Source organism: Lynx rufus, unplaced genomic scaffold (genome assembly GCF_022079265.1).
Source record: "Lynx rufus isolate CCGP_SWC_20201006 ecotype Redwood Valley unplaced genomic scaffold, mLynRuf1.p SCAF_12, whole genome shotgun sequence".
NCBI classification, from domain to species: domain Eukaryota; kingdom Metazoa; phylum Chordata; class Mammalia; order Carnivora; family Felidae; genus Lynx; species Lynx rufus.
Window position 1 is genome coordinate 8,103,857 of NW_025814826.1, and position 24,053 is coordinate 8,127,909.

At 42.6% G+C, this 24,053-nt stretch overlaps 1 protein-coding gene across 2 annotated transcripts in view; it reads right to left on the reverse strand.

Moving 5' to 3' along the window:
* Nucleotides 1-4,849: 4,849 nt before the first annotated feature.
* ATP6V1H (ATPase H+ transporting V1 subunit H) overlaps nucleotides 4,850-24,053 on the reverse strand; it is a 113,593-nt gene continuing 94,389 nt past the window's right edge. For both annotated transcript variants that reach the window (XM_047073925.1, XM_047073924.1), the window contains one exon: nucleotides 4,850-5,199. In XM_047073925.1, coding sequence (XP_046929881.1) covers nucleotides 5,139-5,199 — 61 coding nt within the window. In that variant the 3' untranslated portion in view covers nucleotides 4,850-5,138. The remainder of the gene's footprint in view (nucleotides 5,200-24,053) is intronic.

A 24,053-nucleotide genomic window follows, 5' to 3' on the forward strand; every position in this document is an offset into this window, starting at 1 on the left:
ATGCTGTCTCTCTCTCTCAAAAACAAATAAACATTAAAAGAATTTTTAAATAAAACATTGAAAACAAATGCCACCTTTGGGACTTTAGGTTGAACATAGTGAAGATCTTAAACACACACATTTAGCTCTGCTTCCGTCCCAAGCTTACACTCGAAAGGCTACAAAGAATTTAAAAAGGAATAAACAAACAAAAAAACAAATCAAAAGGAATAAACCCACAAAGAGAACAAAAGAGATCATAGCCAACACTTTCAAGAAAATTTCGGAAGCTGGACAAATGGTAATTGACTTCAATTTCTGCTTTCCTACTTCAGTAACAGCCTGCAAAGGGGTAGATGAGAGGAGGGGATAGAATTCAACCCCTGGCAAGAACGCTCCTTCTTCCCAAATCTTGGCAACTGGAAGCAACGGGTTTCCTGATAGCACTGAACAGTTAAAATTCTAGATGTATATAGAAGGGGGGGGGGGTGGCCCAGAGAGGGAGAACAGTCCAGATCCCTTGTGTCAATGTAGCTATGTTACTGTTTTTTGTTTTTTTTTTTTTTTAATTTTTTTTTTCAACGTTTATTTATTTTTGGGACAGAGAGAGACAGAGCATGAACGGGGGAGGGGCAGAGAGAGAGGGAGACACAGAATCGGAAACAGGCTCCAGGCTCTGAGCCATCAGCCCAGAGCCCGACGCGGGGCTCGAACTCACGGACCGCGAGATCGTGACCTGGCTGAAGTCGGACGCTTAACCGACTGCGCCACCCAGGCGCCCCGCTATGTTACTGTTAAGACCACTTTCTTGCTATTTACTTTCTGTGCCCCCTTGTTGTTCCTCTTCTCCCACCCTCTTTTGGGTTAATCAAGTATTTTGAGTATTCTATTTTATCTTCACTAATGGCTCTCCAGTTATACCTCTTAGCTTATGCGTTTTGTGGTTGCTCTAGAGAATTATATATGCATCCTTAATTCATCAGAGCCTGTGTTAATGTTACACCACCTCACGTGTAATGTAAGAACCTTCCAAGAGTGTAATTCCATGTCCACCCGCTTAGACCTTTGCGCTATTCTTGAAAATATTTTTCTACCTGCTACACTGTTATTCCTTAATCTTTGTACATTGTTTCTTTCAACCAAGTTCCCTGATACTTTCTTCCTTTGGGAGGGGTTAAAGACAACAGCCTAGACCATTACTGGAAAGTAACTTTTATTCTATTTTTGGAATAGTCAACACCCTCTTTTAAAAACAGAAAGAGAATGTGCACTAGGCGTCAGATTTGCATAAATGAAGTAACGTATTACTAGTTCATTCCTCTTTCATTAGAACCTTGTTCAGAAAGTTGAAATGACTTTTCCATTGGAACCTTGTTCAGAAAGTTGAAGGAGCCACATCTGTGAATCAGAACAGAACATTTTGTACAGCAAAGTAAGAGAGAAATTTCAAACTAAAAAGTGATTTCATCATAAGGTTCAGATTCGGAAAATAACTTTGACACCTACTTACTATCTTTGAGTAGTTTCAAAATTTAGTCTCAAAAATTCTCTATTTTCAAAGACAAAGAATGAGAACAGAGAACCTTTTAAGTAACCATCAAATAAATCAAAAACATCAAAACTTGCCTCGAGCTTTCCAAGATCTGAGAGGTTACAAAATTATTTAAATTTTAATAATATGAAAATTAACCTCAATTACTCTGATGTCCCTTAATAGGAAGGGAAGGAGATTTTTTTTTTAATTGGATATATTCTATTAAATCTGATATTTGTGACTGGCCTGGTGTAATGTGTGGGAACAAGCTTCACCTGCCAACATATTTCCCACACATCTTTTAAAATATGAGGGTCAACGAGATCCCCAAAAGGAGTTTTCCAAACAAGCAAGCTATTATTGCACTCCCCCCCCCCTTTTTTTTTTTAATTTTTAAACATTTATTTATTTTTGAGAGACAGAGAGAGACAGAGACGAGCAGGGGAGGGGGAGAGAGAGAGAGAGGGAGACACAGAATTTGAGGCAGGCTCCAGGCTCTGAGTTGTCAGCACAGAGCCCGACATGGGGCTTGAACCCATGAACTGGGAGATCATGACCTGAGCCAAAGTCAGACACTCGACCGATGCAGCCACCCAGGTACCCCAATTTCATTCTCCCTTTAATGTGAATATCTGTGTGTCTCTCAAGATCTGAAAATCAGAAGGTTTTTCTGGTTGTTGTTTTTTGGTTTGTTTTTGATAAAATACTGTGCATATCTACTCAGGTTAATTTTATTACAAATGATTAATGGATGATATTTTAGAAACTGGTTTATTTAGTTGAGTTTCCCATCAAATATTGTAGAACCTATTGTGCCCTCAACATGAAATCCAGTAATAGCTGGGGGCGCCTGGGTGACTCAGTCGGTTAAGTGTCCGACTTCAGCTCAGGTCATGATCTCGCGGTTCGTGAGTTCAAGCCCCGCATCAGGCTCTGTGCTGACAGCTGGGAGCCTGGAGCCAGCTTTAGATTCTGTGTCTCCTCTGCCCCTCCCCCACTCGCACTCTGTCTCTCTCTCTCTCAAAAATAAACATTAAAAAAAGTTTTTAAAAAATCCAATACCTGAATTCTACACCAATTTTTTTCTAAAATATTCAACTTTTAGTGAAATTATTTCTCACAAATTGAGAACAGACTAATAGTCAATGAGACACGGAAGTATTTTAAAAGATTAATACGTAAAAATAAGTACAAAGAAAATGATGAAATGATTCAATCTTGTAACTGACATTGTGTAAATAGTGTTTATTTAGATGCAGTAACAAATTTTGTAGTCACTGTGCTCTTTGTCTAGGCTATTTTTAAAGATGTTTAAAAATTCTTAACAAAACTTGCTCCACTAAATGTATGCCTGATTAGACTTATAAGCATTAACTACTAAGATTTATTTGTCAGATATGTAAGTCTACTCTGTCAGGTGCTGGCAGTGTAGTTGAACAGACAAGTGGTATTAAATTTTTAGGCAGATTTAATCATCGGATATTAATCAAAATCATTAAGCAAAAAGAAAGTGATTGTTTTTACAACTCTTAGAAATAACTTCTATGAGCTGGATGTAAAAATTTGAAGGAGAAAAAGATGCTTAGAGATCATCTTAACATATGGGATAATAATTCAAACACAAGGACATGTGAGTAATGCCTCCCATGTCCAAAAGCATTTCTTGGGAATTAAAGCACTAACAACTTCCATCTGAATGACTGTCACTGAATCTACTTTAGAACCACAGACCTATGCAAAATGAAGCTAAAATCCGAATGTATGACATCAATCAATGTATTCTTTAAAAAAATTTTTTTTACATTTATTCATTTTTAAGAGACAGAGAAAGAGCACAAGCAGGGGAGGGGCAGAGAGAGAGGGAGACAGAGAATCTGAAGCAGGCTCCAGGCTCTAAGCTGTCAGCACAGAGCCGGACGCGGGGCTCGAACCCACAGACCGTGAGATCGCGACCTGAGCCGAAGTCAGACGCTTAACCGACTGAGCCACCCAGGCGGCCCACAGTCAATGTATTCTTAAGAAATTAAGAAAACTGCAACGTCTCATTACCAGAATTTCAGAAAACTGAATGTCTTAAAAAACCTAATAGCTTTATAGACCACTGTACATTATTAACACAAAAACTGATCCTTTGCTAATGCAGAATCTGTAATTACCACCAGAGAGAAGTTCTGTCTCTGGTTTTTCCATACTTGGGGAAGTAAAAATATCTAGGTCTAAGCAATTTAAAAAACTTTCAGTCAAGGGGTGCCTGGGTGGCTCATTTGGTTAAGCATCTGACTCTTGATTTTGGCTCAGGTCATGATCTCGAGGCTCGTAGGATCAAGCCCTGCATTGGGCTCCACTGGGCTCCGGGCTGACAGCCTCTCTCTCCTCCTCTCTCTGCCCCTCCCCCACATGCATTCATTCTTTCTCTCTCTCTCTCTCTCTCTGTCTCTCTCTCAAGAGAGATGAATAAACTTAAAAAAAAAAAACTTCTAAAAAAACTTTCAGTCAAGAAAAAATTGGTTGGATTCATATTACCTATTTTCTTGGAAATATGAGGTCAAGTCACATGAACTCACTAACCAGGAAAGACATCCATTATCTTAACTAACTTTTTCGATAGGACCTCTATGCTGAAAATAAAATAATATTCAATCTTCACACAGGAGATGGGTCCTATGAGTATCTTTCCTCAAGAGGAAAAAGCTATCAAAATTGTTAGCCTTCCTACATTTACCAAACACCTTGGCATTCAGAGAACTGCTGCGAATACACAATTGAAATGAATGAAAAATGAGATGCAGAGAGAGATTTAAAGACAAAAGTCTCAGGTTTAGAGGGAGGGCTGCTGAAGGCCTGCAGTTCCAGGGTAAAGAGAGAGGGGAACAGAAATAAATATCTACCGGCAACATTTAAGCCAAAAAGTATTAAAACAAAACAGACTTGTGGTACTAAAACCCAAGAATGAAGGTACAGGAAATCAATGAAATATTCTAAAACTAAAAGCTAAAAGCTAAAATTCTTCACTGAGCTCCACAGGCAAATCTTTTGGACCACAGCATTATGTTAAAAAATGTGTTTAAAATTTTAAAGTTCTTTAAATATTAGCAGAGGACTGCTGCAATGTGTATGTGTGCATGGATGGATGGAGAGATGTATGGATGGGTGGGTGGAGGGACGGATGGATGATTAGGTAGGAAGGTGGATGGGTGGATGGATGGACAGACAGAAATACACGGAAGTTCAAAACATTTACTTACCACTCACTACTTTGCAACAACAATTCTTTCAATTTGGCTGGGACAACAGGTGATTTTTGTTCAAGTCCAAGTAAGGAACAAGAGGAAAACATTTTTGAAGCGAGAGTCCTTTAATAACTATACTCATTTCCAGAGAACAATAAATACAGAAGTTACAAGCAGTACGGGTAACGGTAATCTTTTCCTTAGCTACAGAAAACACCTACTTTTATACAAGTTCATGGGCAAACATGTCTAACGAAAATCAGCATTGGGAAAAGCTACACAACAGAAGAAAATCGCAAGTAAAACGAAAAATTATTTGTTCCTGCCCCTAACTACTGAGATTCATACCCCAGGTAGAACGGGAAGGCAGGAGATTCTGAGGCAGGAGGGCACGCTCAGCTCCGGGCAGCAGCGGTCTGAGGTTGCTCGGATTGGAGCTGTTTACCAAGATATTCCCTAAAACAGCAGGAATAAAAGGACAAGGTCAATTAGAATTTAAATGACAGAGAATCTCTTTCAAAATCGAAGCACAATATACAATGTCATCTATACTTCCTTTAATAACTACAAATTAGTAAAAGAGCTCCCGAAAACTACTCCTTTCCAGATTTGACAAGTGCCGTACTGTGTGAATTTTAAGCACTCTGTTTACCATGCACAAGTCGTCACACATGCCCAGTGGCTGTGCACACACTTACAAGGCGGTGCCTCCTTCCCCGTCTGGGTACGAGGCCTGTTTCCGAGCTCGGCCACATTCTCAATCTGCGAAGCTCAAAACCCACTCAAGTATGACTCCATGTAAGTGTACCGATAACACGAACAACAGATGTCCTCGTATTACTGAATACAAGTATCGACACCCAGGGGTGAAAGTAACGTCAAGATTCACAACTTGTAACACAGCTACTGTCTCTGCACCAACATAGTCTAGAACCTTCACAGCGATGGTCACGCTGGGTCCTCAGAGTCGCCACGGGAACAGAGAAGGAGTATTCTCATTTTACAGGGGGGCACTGCGGCTTAGAGCAGTGGTTGCTGAACTATTTAGATCACATTCGCCTTCAGGAAATGAGCTGAATCCACACCCGCAGCAGGTGTATGTTTAGCTCTTACATACAGGCATCACTGTTAATTCCAGGACAGAAACAATTTCTTTCCCACTTTCCTGTGAACGACGTGCCCAAACTGTTGTTTTTGAACAGAAGACATTTTGTAAAGAACATTTAAAAGAGTCCCTGCCACGAAAAGGAAACAGCATGAGTTTTGGATAGAGGCCTGGGCCTACGTTCCGGCTGCACCCCCTCAGGGATGTGCTGGTTCCAGAGGCTGCGGGATGAGGGCACCTGCTGGGGACAAGCCGCGGGCACACACAGGCCTAGTGTCATCTCCTCAACCCATCGGCTGGCACCCAACGTCTCCCCGTCCAAGCACCTCCGGGAAACGACCTACGGGGGCCACCAGCGTCTCCCAGCAAATGTGAGCCTGCCTTTCTCCACAGAGCTAGAGAGAGGGGAGAGAGGCGGGGTTTGCACAGTCACGGCCGCAGGCCACAGGCCGCTGTCACAGCCTTGGCCCAAAGCTAGCAGAGCTGTGAAGCAGGACTGAGAACAAGCAGCAGCATTCAGGGCATGGACCAGAGCGAGTTCTGCGGACCGGTGCAGGTGAGGTGTCAGGGACCCCCAGAAGTCTCACCAAGGTGAAGGAGGATTGAAAATACTATGGGGCAGACTGAAACTTCCTACAGTGTCAAGACGGTTTATGTGCTTTTCTTATCCTTCCGTGAAAGTTCTCGTCACTGACTTATCAATTCTGCATGTCATATTAAGGCACATAACATATTCCTGTGTCCACCAGGAGCTACCCTGACATAACGTGGACAATGGGGATCTTATGCTCAACCAACCGTCAAGTCGGTAGTTCTAAGTCACGCAAGGGAAAAAAGGAAAACCACCTATACATTTCACTAGACAGGAAAAAAAGCGGGAGTTTATGGTCACTATCAATGGTGCCATTCTGGGGAGGCCTGTAACTAGGAACCACGTATGACTGCATAAGTGGGTTGTGTTGTGTTGTGGGGGGAGGGAGAGATGAGGGGTACAATATAATACTTATTACAAGATGTCCAGACCTTATGTATTTTCCTGCATGTACCTAAGGAATTAAGCCTAAAATGAGGCATGCTTCATTGGGCCTTCAAATATTCCAATTCTAAAAGTGAGACTGTTTAGCGCAAAGGGTCAGCAGACTATGCCATCCCCAAATACGCCCCTTTGGGGGACTGATGATTTTGAGCTGTAGACACTTGAAGACAGCAAGTGCAGGAAGAGGCTTTCTCTGACCTCCCCTTATCTCCTTAAACACAGGTCCTCCAGAAGGAACTCAATTCTTCAGTCCCCTCCCCTGGAGTTTCAGCAACCAGGGAGGACGGCCTCTTATCACAAGAGAACAGAAGTCCCTATCACACCCAGACAGACCCTGTCACAATCTATGATACTTTGCACTAATTCTTCCAACAGTCCATCCATCAATCACTTACTCTCCCTAAGAGGCCTAACCGCCCCCCCACACACTCCTTTTTCCCTATTAAGATGGAATTTAATCCTAAATTTTAAAGCTACATCTTTAAGTTGCCCATTTTTCCTGGGTGTCCCCCATGTGTACATGAGATATATATGTTAATTGACTCTTTTTCTCGTGTTAATCTGTTATTTATTACAGGGTCTCAGCTAAGAACTCAGAAAGGTAGAAGGGAAATTATTTTTCCTCCCCTCTGAGAGTGATTTCTTAGAAAACATTTTAAAAGTATACTTGGGGCGCCTGGGTGGCGCAGTCGGCTAAGCGTCCGACTTCGGCTCAGGTCACGATCTCACGGTCCGTGGGTTCGAGCCCCGCGTCGGGCTCTTGGCTGATGGCTCGGATCCTGGAGCCTGTTTCCGATTCTGTGTCTCCCTCTCTCTCTGCCCCTCCCCCGTTCATGCTCTGTCTCTCTCTGTCCCAAAAATAAATAAAAAACGTTGAAAAAAAATTAAAAAAAAAAAAGTATACCTAAAGACACCATGCCAATTACAGTAAGCTGTGGTTCTTTCAGTAAGGACCAATGTGAAGGACCACGTTCTAAATGTAAGTTTCCAAGAGAAATGACACGAGGTCACATAGCAAAGCCCTCCAGAGTTCAGTGCTCTGAACTGCCAAGTGGCCGAAAGGGTCTGGCTGGATCTGGTCACACACGGAGGCTCCCGTCCGCTCCACCCTTTTCAGAGACATGAAGGGTGCTCCATTCCCATACCAGATTTAAATGATATTCAGGGGACAAGAGTGAACACTTGGAGGTGAAAAAGATAACTGATTTCTTCATAAAAAAGACATCACTGCATTAAGGGTCAGAGTCAGATAGTAAACCGGCAAAGATGCGTTTTTTTCTGGCAGAGAATTTAGAATCACGTCTGGGGCACCTGGGCGACCCTGTAAGTCAGGCGTCGGAGGCTTGACTCCAGCTCCCGGTTCGTGGGACGGAGCCCCGTGCGGAGCCTGCTCATCCTCTCTCTCTACCCTTCCCCTGCTCGCAGCCTTGTGCTCTCTGGCTTTCTCCCAAACTAAATAAACTTAAAAACCAAATACAAATAAATAAAAGCATGTCCAACCATGGCTTCACCCCAACGGTCTTCTGCTGCCTGGTTTCTCCTGGTCGAAGGCCTCTATTATGGATGGTATGCTCCACGGTACTCTCATTTTTGTCACATCCAAAGTGGCCCCGAGGCCGTCCACCTCAGTGCCTGGAATGCAGAGGACTCAGGGCCTCCTTTGTGTCTGCTCACTAGGATTTATGCAATTTAAGACTTAGATGCAGGACAAGAACACATAAAGGGTTCAACTGAGAGCGTGCACATCAAAAACCCGGATGGAACTTTGAAAGCCTGAATTACAGGTCACAAAATGCCAAAAGTCTAGCCGGAGAAGAGCCCAGATGGGACCCATGGAAAGAAGAATTAAATCTCCCCCTCGGGCTTTCTTGAAATTGCGATGTTTGCAGTGTGGCACATGAGTTGTGAAAATACCAGAGAGAGCCGAACTGAGGCTCAACTGAAAAAGATACTAACTGCAGAAAAAGGACCTAACGTGCACAAAGCTTTGGAGAACATCTGTGGCTTGTAAAAGGATACAGTCTATTTCCCTATGGCTAATGGTAACACGTAGCCAATTGAAATCTTCCCAAGGTTCACCCAAGCCTGCCTCTGAACTCCGTGTGGCCCCAGCCGTAGCCCAGTCCAGGCACCAAGCGCCTGGGGCTGGAAACACAGAGCAGGTGGCTACACTCCACTCATTGTTACCAGCCAACAGGGAAACCTGCTTGCCCGTGTGCCCACGCTATTCTCCTAGTTCACTGCACCCTGCGAGGTGAGTTACCTCCATTGACGGGGGAGGGAAAGGAGCCTCAGAAAACTTCCAATAACGTGCCTAGGGACAAAGTGGGCAAACGGCCTGTCCAGGGCTCAGATCCCTTTCTCTTCATGCTGTGAAGCGGACTGACGCCCAACCCAGTAAGAGCCCTAAAAAAGTACAAAAAGCAGCCACTGTTCCTAATTTTACAGATTAGAAAGTACTAAGAGGATATACATAATTTCTTCAGATTAAGGTGCCATTACCGTCAGGCAAAAGGAAAAACAATTACAGATTTTACTTCAAGGGCTTGCAGTGTATCTGTAACAAAAGATTCAAGAAGAATTATTGTAAATGAATTAATCTAAGTATTGAGTCATTCTGTACATGAAGATCGATACAAGAATAAAAATTCCACTTCTAATTCACTCAGAAAGTGCCCAGTGTGTACCAGAAATCCACAGGAGTTTGACGTTAAATCTTTGCTTTTACTACCTAGGAAGCAAAATCTGAGAAGTGTGGTATTTTCTCCTCTTTAACTTCATCCACAACTTAAACCATTTGGGAGTCCAAATCTCTGAAACGGACAAAAGAAATGGTCTCAAGACCCACTCCCCTTTTTAAAAATCCAAGTACAAAACAGCTCACAAAAGAAATCATGTTGCATGCTGACACTTGCTTAAGAAGGACCTGTTTCATTCTCTTGTCAATGACCATAAAAGGTCTGCACTTCGGCATCCGTCGTAACACTGAAAAACTGTTTTCCGGTTCCTGAGAAGGAACCCGCCTGAAAGAGGCAGTCTGGAGAGGGCATTCGTGTCTGGGCTCCCAGCTATCGGCAGCCGGGCACCAGGGGGCATCCCCTGGCATACATGAACGCTTAGAAGAGAACGCCCTTCACCGTATTACAAGGGAGTGTCAGACCTTCACTATATTTAGGGCTGTTTAAGCAAACATTTTTATTCTTTCTCTAAAACTGTAGTTACAAAGAAGGAAAAAAAAACATAGTTGAAGACACTGTGATATTCAACATGCTTTGCCTATATAATTTAAACACATGGGGGGCGCCTGGGTGGCGCAGTCGGTTAAGCGTCCGACTTCAGCCAGGTCACAATCTTGCGGTCCGTGAGTTCGAGCCCCACGTCGGGCTCTGGGCTGATGGCTCGGAGCCTGGAGCCTGTTTCCGATTCTGTGTCTCCCTCTCTCTCTGCCCCTCCCCCGTTCATGCTCTGTCTCTCTCTGTCCCAAAAATAAATAAAAAACGTTGAAAAAATTAAAAAAAAAAAATAAACACATGGAAGGGGCACCTGGGTGGCTCAGTCGGTTAAGCGTCCGACTTCAGCCAGGTCACAATCTTGCGGTCCGTGAGTTCGAGACCCGCGTCAGGCTCTGTGCTGACAGCTCAGAGCCTGGAGCTTGTTTCAGATTCTGTGTCTCCCTCTCTCTGACCCTCCCCCATTCATGCTCTGTCTCTCTCTGTCTCAAAAATAAATAAACGTTAAAAAAAAATTTTTAAAAAAATAAACACATGGCAACTTCATCTATATAATTTAGTGCCAGGAAAAAAGTGATTTTTCTCCTGACAAACATCTTAATCTACAAAAACTACAATCACCCTTATTTTCCTTTTTCCCTTGGCTGCCAAAAAGCTTAGTAGAAAATCCACTGTTGGGGCGTCTGGGTGGCTCAGTCGGTTGAGCGTCCGACTTCGGCTCAGGTCATGATCTCACGGTCCATGAGTTCAAGCCCCGCGTCGGGCTCTGTGCTGACAGCTCGGAGCCTGGAGCCTGCTTTCGATTCTGTGTCTCCCTCGCTCTCTGACCCTCTCCCGTTCATGCTCTGTCTCTCTCTGTCTCAAAAAATAAATAAACATTAAAAAAAAATTAAAAAAAAAAAAAAGAAAATCCACTGTTACTATCATTTGTGTATTACTTTCTTTAGTCTCCTTTGGTGTATAAATTTTCATAATTAAAATGATAAAGGACCTAGAATTCTATATATCACATCTTTCTGTGAGTTTATTAGAATAATTATTAAACCTACAACTGAGTCATAATTGTATTTCTCTTAACTTTTGCCTATCCTGTCGGAAAACTAGTGGGTATAACATAAATCACAAATGAAATATCCTTCTCTGAATGTATGAAAACAGTTTTTGTTTTTTTTTTGAAAATACGAACTTTATATTGGCTTGCAACACAGATTCCTATTCGGTAAAGAGAAAAAATAAAATCTAAATATTCTGTACCAGCCTGTCGTAATTATTTTTTTAATGCTAGCTCACTACAGTTACAAGTTATTCATTCTTCCAGCTTTTATCATGATCGCACACAAAGCAAATTCCGTTTTTATGAATTGGTTTTCCTGTGTAACTACAGAACTATGTAAAACTCACCGTGCCCTCTGCCATATGCATCTAATTTACAGTTAGAAACCCAGAAACAGGGTCAAATTCCAAACTTAAGAACATACAAACTGTTCCCACAATACTTTAAAAATCTCAACCTGGGAACAGTGATCTCCACAACACGTACCATTTCCCAGTGCCTGCTGTTTAGTACTAAGCACGGCCCTCACTGCTTGACATATATTTTCTTATTTATTCTCCACGATAAGATTCATAAAAGCTACAGACGAGCCCCATGTTTATAGAAAAGGAACTGGAGTTTAGCGATGAAAATGACATACTGTAATGTTAGGCTAACCAGTTATTGGCAGGAGGTGTTTGTACACAAGTCCGTCTGATTTACAAACTCAGAGTCTTCATCGCTATATAATACCGCCTCACAGTACACTATCCGACCTCCCACTAGCTGAGGACATGTTACTGTGTAGACGTGAGAATAAAAAGCTTAAGGACATCACAATGCGAGTCCTCAGCTTATTTCTCAAATGTATTTTCATGACCACTCGCCACTTCATTTTCTAATGGCATCTAAATTCAAAGATCAATAGAGTCGCAGTATCTCGAAAGAGGTCAGTGATTCTAAAAGTAGAATCGATTTATGTGAGTGCTGGCCCTAAGAAACAAAAATGTGCATTTTAAAAGCAACTGCCTTAGAGTCTATTATAAAAGCAATTTAGGCAAAATTTGCAGTAACGAAGTTATTTTTCACACAGGAATTCCAACAATCAAATCATTTAAACCAGCTATAAAATCTAAATATCCACAGTTTCTTTATCTCTAGCTTATTTTCAAGAATAGTCCCTCTTTACCTATTACCAGCAGCTTTATCATTAGATCAGCCGTGTCTTACACACTTTCTCATTTTTCTAACAAATGGTCATGATACGCAACGCATCGAGCTCTCAAAACATCAGGAGTGGCAGCAGACACGCCTTTCATCTTTTTTTTTTTTTTTTTAACGTTTACTTATTTTTGAGAGTGAGCAAGCATGCGCGGGCGAGCAGAGGAGAGGCAGAGAGAGAAGGGGACAAGGGACCCGGAGAGGGCTTCGTGCTGACAGTACAGAGAGCCCGATGCGGGCTCGAACTCAGAAACCGTGAGATCGTGACCTGAAAATCATGACCTCGTATCTTTTTTTTTTTTTTAAGGTTTGTTTTTCTAGGGGCGCCTGGGTGGCTCAGTTGGTTGAGTGTCCGACTTTGGCTCAGGTCACGATCTCACAGTTCGTGGGTTCGAGCCCCGCGTCGGGCTCTGTGCTGACAGCTCGGAGCCTGGAGACTGCTTCGGACTCTGTGTCTCCCTCTCTCTCTGCCCCTTGTCTGCTCACACCCTGTCTCCCTCTCTCTCAAAAATAAACATGAAAATATTAAAAAATTTTACGTATAAAGCTGCTATAACTCTCCCTGTGCAGGTCTTTGTAAGGACATGAGTTTTCAGCCCCTTTGGGTAAATACCAAGAGGTACAATTGCTGGATCATATGCTAAGAATATATTTAGTCTTATAAGAAACCATCAAACGGTCTTCCAAAGTGGCTGCGCTGTTCTGCATCCCCACCAACACCACATGGGGGTTCCTGTCACTGCACACCCTGGCCAGCATTTGGTGTTGTCAATGTTCCAGATTTTGACTGATCTGATAGGTGTGTAGTGGCATCTCATTTTTGTTTTAATTTGCATTTCCCTGATGACATAGGATGTGTAGCATCTTTTCATATATTTATTTACCATCAGTGTATTTCCTTTGGTGAGGTGTCTATTAAGATCTTTGGCTCATTTATTTCTCAAGTTGTTTTCTTATTGTTGAGTCTTAAGAGTTCTTTGTACATTTCAGGTAATAGATGTGTCTTTTGCAAATATCTTCTCCCAGTCTGTGTCTCATCTTCTAATTCTCTTGACGTTTTTCACAGAGCATAAATTTTTAACTTACGTCCAACTTCTCGGTTATTTCTTTCATTGTATCTGAAAAGGCATCACCGTGCCCAAGGTCATCTAGGTTTCCTCCTATATTATCTTCAAGGAGTTTTATAGTTTTGCGTTTTACATTCAGGTCTATGATTCATGTTGAGTTAATTTTTGTGAAGGGTGTAAGGTCTACGCCGGATTCATTGCTGCATGTGGATGTCTAGTTGGCCCGGTACCATATGCTGAAGAGACTATCTTTGCTCCACTGTTTTGCCTTTGCTCCTTTGTCAAAGATCAGTTGACTGTATTTGTGGGGGTCTACGTCTAGATTCTCTACTCCGTTCCATTGCCCTATTTGTCTATTCTTTCACCAATACCACACTGTCTTGAATACTGTGGCTTTGTAGTTACGTCCTAAAGTCAAGTAACGTCAATCCTCTTGTCCTTCTCCTTCGCTACTGTGTTGGCTATTCTAGGTCTTTTGTTCTGCATATAAGCTTTGGTATACGTTTGTTGATAGCCACAAGATAACTTGTTGGGATTTTAATTTGGGTTGCATTGACTCTACAGATCAGGTTGGTTCTATTGATCAATCTATAGATCAAACCTTTCGTAGAAGTCCCACGGTCCTTGGTTATTCTGGGTTTTTCAGTCTTTGTTCTCTTTGCTTTTAGGTATTGGGGGTTTCTATTGATATTTCTTTGAGCGCAGAGATTCTCTCCTCAGCCACATCCAGTCTATCAATAAACCCATCAAAGGCATTCTTCATTTCTACCATAGTGTTTCTCAACTCCAGCATTGCTTCGTGGTTCCTTCTTAGGATTCCTGTCTCTCTGCTTACATCATTCCCCTGTTCTGGCATGCTATTGTATCCATTACGGTCCTTAGCATAGTAATCACAGCTGTTTAAAACTCCCAGTCTGATGATCTCAACATCACTGCCAGGCTGATCCTGACACACACTTTGTCTCTTCGAACTGTGCCTTGTGCCTTTTGGTACGCCTTGTCATAGTTTCTTCAAAGTTGGACATGACGTACTAGGTGAAAAGAGCTCCTGTAAATAAGCCTTTGGTAATGTGGTGGTAAGGTGCAGGAAGGGGAAGCATTCTATCATCCCGTGATTAGATCTCGGTCTTTTAGTGAGCTATGGCCTCTGGACTGTGAACTTCACAAGCGTTTCTCAAGGTTTCTTCTACCCCCTTGGGTGGGACAGGATGGCCAGAGTGAGCTACACAGAGCTGCTTACCTCCCTTCCCCAGGCCAGCTAGACACTGATAATATCCCAGCAGGTGAGGCTCTAGTCAGCCAGTTTCCCTCGAGGGTAGGCCTTATTAAGTACAAAGTACTCTGGCATATTTTGAGATGGTTCCCCTTCCTCTGCCCTTGCCAAAAGCCTGAGGGGACTCTTCTCAGATATTTACTGTGGGATCCTGGTCTAGCTTTTGAGGATAAACCTCACTGTATGGTAAGGACTCACTATGACTGGGTCTCCCCAGTCATAGTTTTTAACTCTCAGACTTGTCCACATTGAGCCTCCTGAAATTCAGCAGACTCCAGGTTTTCCTACCCAGGTGCTGGCTCTCTCACCGGTTTCTGCTTACGGGTCTGCCCCAGTATGCCCAAACTCCCTGTGCGTGCCTCTCTGTCTCTCCAATCTTGGGAGCTGCCGTTAGCCCTATGTCCTTCCCTCTCCTATGGATCCAAAAAGAGTTGTTGATTTTTCAGTCTGTTGAGCTCTTTACTTGTTGTCAGGATGCAGTGGGACCTTCCAAGCTCCTTCATGCGGAAACCACAAACCAGAAGTCATCCTAAATGACCACATCACCTACAGATCTAGTTATGCACCACGCAGTGTGGGAGAAAGGTCTGTGTTGTTACAAGGACTTTTAAGAAGAAAATTGATTTTATATTAGTTATGAATAGTATATAAGCCAAGTCCATATTTAAGGCTTATTACAGACTCCTTTGTCTTGAATTATATTTCGAATATTAAGACTTTTAAGTGCATGAGAGTAGACAGAATGTCAATTTACCTTCTTCAAGTACTAGGTCAGTGCCTGGCATATTCTAAGATGTCAGTAATTGCTGAATGAAAAGTAGCTGGAGAATCCTACACTACAGGAAAGTTAGACCCCGAAAGAGAATGCCTTTTTCTCCTAACAAGAAATGTTCTGAAACACCAGATGAGACAAAGAGGCCGGCAATTAAACCTACCAAATACTTCATAATCTAAACCAGTTCATTACTAGCAGAATGCTCAAAATTTAAAATTATTTCAAATTTCAAATTAGAGTCTCCTTATAACACAAGAAGGCTCAACTAAATCCACGGTAAAGAAACAATATTTTAGAAGGCAAATTCAACATTTTAATGATTTGTAGTGGAAAGTGTATTAAATTAGCTTTATAATTAAGCTTAAAAGATCTCCTAAGCCTACAGAATTATTCTTTAGAGAACCATTTCTCCGTAACATATGCAGAGACTAAAATAAACCAAAACATGTGGGCCAGTTGTTCCTCCAATGTGAATTTATAATCACCGGAAATGGATCTTAGAGCTATGTAGAGCATCAAGTAGATGATGGAAATTTGGAACACAGCATGCAAGGACATAAGAGGTTTTTGGTTTGCTTGTCTCGTTCTGTTTTGTAACTAAGACCATCAACCATAAACCTTGGGGGGGGGGGTGTCACTGGCCTCCTCCCTCTTATATTCCCCTCACATCCAACTTATCTCCAGGTTTGACAGATTCTCTTCTCTCCAACCCCTGACCCTGCCTCTCTACATGGACATCCTCATAACCTACCGCCTGGCTTGAATCTGCAGTCTCCTCACTGGTGTTTTTCCCTCCAGGCTCCAAATCCACCAGCCCCCATTGTCTCTAAAATGGTCTTCCTAAAATGACACTGCGATTATTTTTACTAATCTCTGTAGTTTTCCACAGTCTTCAGGAAGGAGTTCAAACCTAGCACAGCAAAGACGGTTGTCATGACCCGGCCACTATGATGTCTCCAACCGTATTTTCAGCTTCGTAACCAGACTCCAGCTGTCCGGAACCAGTGGTAATTCCCCCAATGGGTCGGGATCTCTCTGACCTCAATATATGTGCATACATAACTCTCTCACTGGAATCTTCCCACCCTCTCCCTACTCTCCCCCTCCCCTTCTCTGGTTACTGTCTCCTAATCTGCCAAGAGCTCCTATATCCCTTCCCAGGCCTGGACTGGGCCCACTCTCCACATGGCCATATAGCCCTTCCCCACAGTGTTACAGTGAAGCATGTGCTTGTCACACTCTGCTACAGGAGTGGCATTAAATTACTTCCTGTTTGATGAACAGTCTAGCTTCCCCCCAAAAAGTAACCAGTAAAGTTAGCTTTGTTCAAATTTGGAAGTCCAATATACATCTTTTAAGTACATGATGAATGGAGTTGCCAATCATCATCATCAACCTTCACTGCCAAAAATTAGTTTTGAAATTAAGATACATTTCATTTAAATAAAATCTATAACTGGCTATTTGTTCAGCTAATACATCAGTTAACAGTAGTATAACTATTTTACTGGTTTTAGTTCATAAACATTTCAAACATCAAAACATCAAAAGTACTGGCAATTCCTGTGCCATAAAAATTACCAAATATCAGCTTTCAAGGGATTACAAATAATTTTCCTAAAACTCTTAAAAGGAAGAAGGGATTTTAAGAGAACATGAACCCCAAACATAATCACAGCCTCCTCAATTATCTATGCCAGTGGAGGTAGGTCATATGGGTCCCAACACAACAGTCAAAATCAATGCAAATACTGATAATTTTAATACATAAGATTATATAGCAGATTTAACTTCTGGAAGAGAAACTTCTACTCCGTCTCCAGTATCCTTTTTCTCTCCTTCTTCCTCAATAATAGAACCGCTGAACTTTATAGTAGGACATGTGATTTTAGTCAAGCCTTCATTTTCCAGTTCCTTTGTAGCCGCATAACTGAGTACTGGCCAACAGGGAGTTGTTGCTGTTGGAGGAGTTGTTGTTGTATGGAGAAGTGCTAGGGGGCACATTCCAGGAGGCTTTCAGTTGCCTGGTCCATCCACCACCACATCCTGAGCTGGAAGAAGACTGGATCCCTTCGTACTTACAGTTCAGGACTGTCTACCCCCATCCTTTCACGAGACACTGTTCAGAACAAACATCTGTTGTGTCTCAACCATTGTTATTTTGGGTGTGTTACATCATTAGCAGAACCTATCCTTCCCATTATGTCTCCTCTTGAAAAAAACCCTCAGTATCTATACTAGATATGAGATATACACTGGCTTTAACACAAGGATATGTGACTAGCTCAATTAGCCCAGCATGTAAAATATGCTAACAGTTAACCTACAAACTTAAATAAATCCAGACAGAGGGCAGAACTCAAATTTTTTCCAAATACTGAAATTCTGAAACCTTCCTCAATGTCTTGCTTCAATATGTGGCAGTCTCTGTCACCATCTCAACCTGACAGCTCAGCATTTAAGTACTGCCTTTTCTAATTCTCACCCATACAGAGAAGAGCAGAAAGGCTGACTGAGACGTCAAGCCAGAACTAACAAAATTAGGTTTAACAACCAACAAGACAGAAAATCTTGAGCGCCTCGGAAAACAGCAAATTGTGACCATGTAACGCTATCATCTATTCCAACCGAGAAACTAGCACATTATTCAAGACTAGTTAAGCAAAGAGACAGGAGAGCAGAAAACAAAAACAGCTGGGAAGCATGATATTGTGAACAATCTGGTCTGAAGAGCATTAACCACTGATAAGAAATCATTTAGCAGAGAAAACACAAGGTGAAATTTTTCATTAGCAAAATGCAGAGTAAATCAAAATTCTGTTTTAAACATTTCGGCCCACAACTTATACTCAAAACTATGCCAAAAATCATTCAAGAAAAAAAAAAAAAAGAGTACTCTGATAGCTGTCTATTTTCTAGTGTTATGCTGCAAACACAAACACTTTGGATAGTAAATATTGTTTCCACAGGCAAACCTATACATTTGCTTTTATATTTAATAATCCATCTATATGCCTATAATTTATCATATTTGCTAAATACGATCATTTATTTCACATGATAATAAGGTAAAATAATTTCTCCTAGTAATTTTCTCCAAGTTGGGTGTGCCATGTTTTTGTCCTAAAGCTTCAAATGAACAATTTATTTCAGGAAACTGGTCTCTATTTGTCACAATATAAAAAGTCTATTCTTACAGCCCCCATTTTTTTAAGTATATATTTAATATTATAAATCCAAGGTACTTAATTTTTTTTATTTCTACAGAGACAACAAATCAATAAGGTTATAGTAAACCGTGACTACCAAATTGTGAATAGATATTATTCTACCATGCTACCCAGAGGAACTTCAGAATATTATTTGGAGAACAAAGGCCCAAACAACGAACATATTCTGCTATCATCCAACAAATAACTGCTGTCTACTTGAAATCCTAAAGCTCCAAAACCAATAATAAGAGAAGTATGAGAAACATTACTTCAAAGCGACTATAAGTGAAAAAAAGATATTTTAAAAATGTATGCTGATAAATGATAAAATACAAAACATATATAGTTACTTGGGGGAATTAAAAACAGGTCTTGAAATGGACAGGTTAAAAATAATTACTTGTAAAAATACTTTTTTAATTTTTTTAATGTTTATTATTTATTTCTGAGAGAGAGAAAGAGAGAGTGAGAGAGTGAGAGCGAGAGCAGGAGAGGACTGGAAAGAGGGAAACAGGAGAATCCCAAGTAGGCTCTGCACAGCGAGCACAGAGCCCAACACGGGGCTCGAACTCAGGAACTGTGAGATCATGACATGTGCTGAAATCAAGAGTCGGACGCTCAACTGACTGAGCCACTCAGGCACCCCAACTATTTGTAAAAAACTTCTAATGGATATTTAATATAGGTTTTTAAACTACCCTATTTAATGTAAGTTATATAATTCATTTTCTTGACTTTACCATTAAATGGGCACAACAAACAAAATGGTTGACCAAAAGAGGAAATCATCCACGTGACTTAAGAAGCCAAGATACCCCAAAAGAAGCAAACAGTGTTAATTTAGTCTTTAAAAGTTGAAGGCTGTGATGAGAGCTATATTTACCTTATTAAAATATTTATAACCCTCGAAGCACCTGCGTGGCTCAGTTGGTTAAGCGACCGACTTCGGCTCAGGTCATGATCTCACAGTCCGTGGGTTCGAGCCCCGCGTCGGGCTCTGTGCTGACAGCTTGGAGCCTGGAGCCTGTTTCAGATTCTGTGTCTCCCTCTCTCTGACCCTCCCCCGTTCATGCTCTGTCTCTCTCTGTCTCAAAAATAAATAAACGTTAAAAAAAAAATTAAAAAAAAAATAAACACATGGCAACTTCATCTATATAATTTAGTGCCAGGAAAAAAGTGAATTTTCTCCTGACAAACATCTTAATGTACAAAAACTACAATCACCCTTATTTTCCTTTTTCCCTTGGCTGCCAAAAAGCTTAGTAGAAAATCCACTGTTGGGGCGTCTGGGTGGCTCAGTCGGTTGAGCGTCCGACTTCGGCTCAGGTCATGATCTCACGGTCCGTGAGTTCAAGCCCCGCGTCGGGCTCTGTGCTGACAGCTCGGAGCCTGGAGCCCGCTTCGGATTCTGTGTCTCCCTCTCTCTCTGCCCCTCCCCTACTTGCGCTCTGTCTCCCTCTCTTTCTCAAAAATAAATAAACGTTAAAAAAATAAAAAAAAAAATACTTATAACCCATATCCAGGCTACTACTATAAAGATCTGGGAAGATGCCCTTTCAGTAGCAACAGAATCATCACCCTAAAATCACATCAAGTCGGGAAATGAGGATGAAAAGGAGTCTCTTTTCACCATCAAAGAGCCAGAGGCAGCAGACAGAGATCAAATGAAGCAAGAAAAAGGCGAAGGCCAGGCAATCAACCTCCTGGGACTGATCCACAAGTGTGCAGGAAAGGAGCATCTGATTGCTGGGTAAGATCTACACACTACCAACCTTCCTGCACAAAAGCCAGGGTGTGGAAGGAACGAAAGGAAAGAAAATTGCTTTAATTAATTCAGTCAGCAAACACAACTCGTCCCCAAGCACTGAGGAAGCAACAGAGACAAAACAGCAAGGAGCTGGAGGGGGCGGGCAGTGACCGATACTGACACTGACAATGAAAACAGGCGGAGAGGAGACAGAAGGTGAGCCAGTGGTACGGCAGTGTCACCTGAACACCAAAGCAGAGCGCTACCAGATGTCTGGTTAGGAGGTGCCCTATTGTGCAGGTGTAATGGGAGAGAACACGCTCATGGGGCCCCAAGTACGCTCTACTCAGTAGCACGACAGAGTGCCAACAAACTTGGAATCTGGAGTTACACAGACGCATATTCAAATCTAACTCCCATAAATGGGAAAACTTGGGCAGTCACGTAACCATCCTTATGCTCCAGACTTCATATCTATAAAACCGAGAACAGTAATGTCCATCTTGCAGAGAGATGTGTGAAGACTTAAAAGATAATGTCCTTCCGGCTACTGCCTCAAAAAATGTTAATTCTCCTCCATCTGTTATCTATACAGCACACCCAATAACTGATAACAGTGTGGAATACTTTGAATGCTTTTAAAGACTCGCATTGCTTCCAGGGGTGGGGTGGGGGGGCGTGCACCCGGGTGGCTCAGTTGGTTCAGCACCCGACTTTTGATTTAGGCTCAGGTCATGATCCAGAGTCATGGAACGGAGCCCCACGCCAGGCTCCGTGCTGAGTGTGGAGCCTGCTTAAGATTCTCCCTCTCTCTCTCTCTCTCTCTCTCTCTCTCTCTCTCTCTCTCACACACACACACACACACACACACACACACACACACACGGCGCCTGGGTGGCTCAGTCGGTGAAACATCCGACTTCGGCTCAGGTCATGATCTCAGGTTTATGAGTTTGAGCCTCGCAACAGGCCCTCGGCTGCCAGCACAGAGCCCGCTTGAGATCTTCTGTCCTCCCCCTCTGTATGCCCCTCCCCCTCTGTATGCCCCTCCCCCCTGTATGCCCCTCCCCCGTTTGCACACTCACTCGCTCTCTCACATAAACATTAAAAAGTATACATTTCGGGGCGCCTGGGTGGCGCAGTCGGTTAAGCGTCCGACTTCAGCCAGGTCACGATCTCGCGGTCCGTGAGTTCGAGCCCCGCGTCAGGCTCTGGGCTGATGGCTCAGAGCCTGGAGCCTGTTTCCAATTCTGTGTCTCCCTCTCTCTCTGACCCTCCCCCGTTCATGCTCTGTCTCTCTCTGTCTCAAAAATAAATAAACATTAAAAAAAAAATTTAAAAAAAAAAGTATACATTTCTCTCTCTCTCCCCCCCACTCCGCCCCTCTGCCCTGCTCACGCACTCTGTCTCTAAAATAAAAACTAAAAAGAGTGGCACTGCTTCCTAACCAGCACCTCGCCACACCCTCAAATTCAAAAGTCTGGAAATAAAAAGTTAAATCTTTAGCAATGGGGAAAACATGCATTCGGCACAAACTGGATACCTACACTCCCCAATTAACAATTCAATAAAGATTTATTTGCTAAACAGGCTCCCACGAGAGTTTTAATCTCATCCTGAGAGGGGCTATTGGAAGGGAGGTCTGACAATGCCCACCGAGTTACCTTTCCAAGTAACGACTCCACCCTGCCTCTTCAGGGCCCTCCCTTCGTCACTTTCTCCCACTCGAACTCCCTTCTGACTGCATTTAAAACGTTTTTAGGCTAAAGCAAATGATGACAACAAACAGCCGATGTCTACCTCAGGCCCCCACTAAGCACTGTCCTCCCGCCTCCCTCTCCTAAAGAACCCTCTAGAGGGAACAACCACCGTGACTTTCTTTACTTCTTCACCATCCCTGGGGCAATCTGCCTGTTGGAGGCCACCAAGAGCCCCGGCCCTGGGCCCCAGAGGTCTTCCTGCAGCCACATCCAAGGGAACTATCTGCTCCTCCTCTTCCTGGTCCCCTCGGCCGTGTTTTACACCGCCCACCCCTGACTCAATCCTGCTTGAAATACACTCTCTTCCATTTGCTTCCCTAACGTATGTGCTTCTGGTTTTCTCCTAATCCTGTAGCCATTTCTCCTTAGAATCTTTCACCCACCCCCACCCTCGTGTAAAATTCTACTCCTCTTCTGTCGATCCCTTATTATTTTCGTCTCATTCTCTAACAGTGGTTCTTACCCTCCTCTTTATCACAGACCCCTTTGCAGAGTTGATGAAGCGTGGACTCTCCCCACAGACAATACTTCTACATGTTTGGCATCCAACTGCAGAGAGCTAACCGAAACACCTCCTAGGTGAAGAGGTCCGGCTCTACACATGCTTTTGGGGGGTAATCTCATCTACTGCCTCGACTCAATCCCTTGTCTCCTGATTACTCAGCTCTATCACTCTAGCTCCCATCTTGCTCTGGAACTCCAAACCTGTATTTCTACCTTTTGGACTTCTTGGATGCAACGCAGAGACATCAAACTCACGGAGCCACAAAAAAGAACTCCTCCTCGCTGCCATTCGAATCCTGTTCTTTCTTCGTCGGGTGAGGAAGAGACAAGTGGCCAAGGAACACGCCCAGCAGGAAGCAAGGGATTCGGCAGAGGCACCCTGCGCCAGCTCGCTGTAGAAAACTCAACTGGAGGGTTAGCTGGCAACCGAGGGGCAACCCCGACAGGACCTTGGGCGGAAAAGCCAGTCTACAGAAAGTAACGAAGCAGGCAGCTGCAGCCGGGAGAAACCGTGTGGCCACAAGGAAAGGGAGGTGGAAAACGTTGTGGCCTCGCTTCCTGCCAGCTTTCCGGTTCCCGGTTTCGGTGAAACTGTGTGACTTCCCCCGTCGTGGGGTTCTGTGAGCTACGCTGACGTCCTTCTAGGAGAGTTTCTTAGATTTAAGCTGGCTTAAGTAGGTTCTTATTGACTGCAAACAAACCATGCCTGGTGAAGTAAAGCACGCACAGAAGTTCAGATCTTAGTGTGTGAAGATCTTTCACTAGTATACTAGCACCAATCACGTTCCTGTTATGCTCTGGCAGAACCTTCTGGTGGCTTATGTGTTTCTACAATTTTATCACTCATACTATTTCTTGGGCAGCTTCTATTTAAACATGCGGCTTCTAATGATAATCTACAAAAACACTGCAAAGATTTTTTATTGCCATCTAAGTATAAATGTTTACCACCCTTCAATTTTATCAAAAATATAAGTTAACAATAATTAGGACACATATTCTTACCTAAAATAACTTATAGTTCAAAGAAAAATAGCAAAATTGTCGCAGGTTGTCAGAACATGATAAACTGGATATATTTGATTCTGAACACGCAGAATATGCAAAAGGTATCTTAGAAGACAGGTATATATACACATGTATACACACGTATACACACATACATAAACATGAAATTCTCTTATGTGGGCAAAAAAAATTAGGCAAATGGAAAAGTAGTCTCAAAATTATACTTTCCTAACATTACGAACACACTAACCATGAACACATAACCACTCACCAAAATAAGACATCTCATTCATTTATATGAAAACAGATATCTGTTTTCTAAACACCTTATGAGTAAAC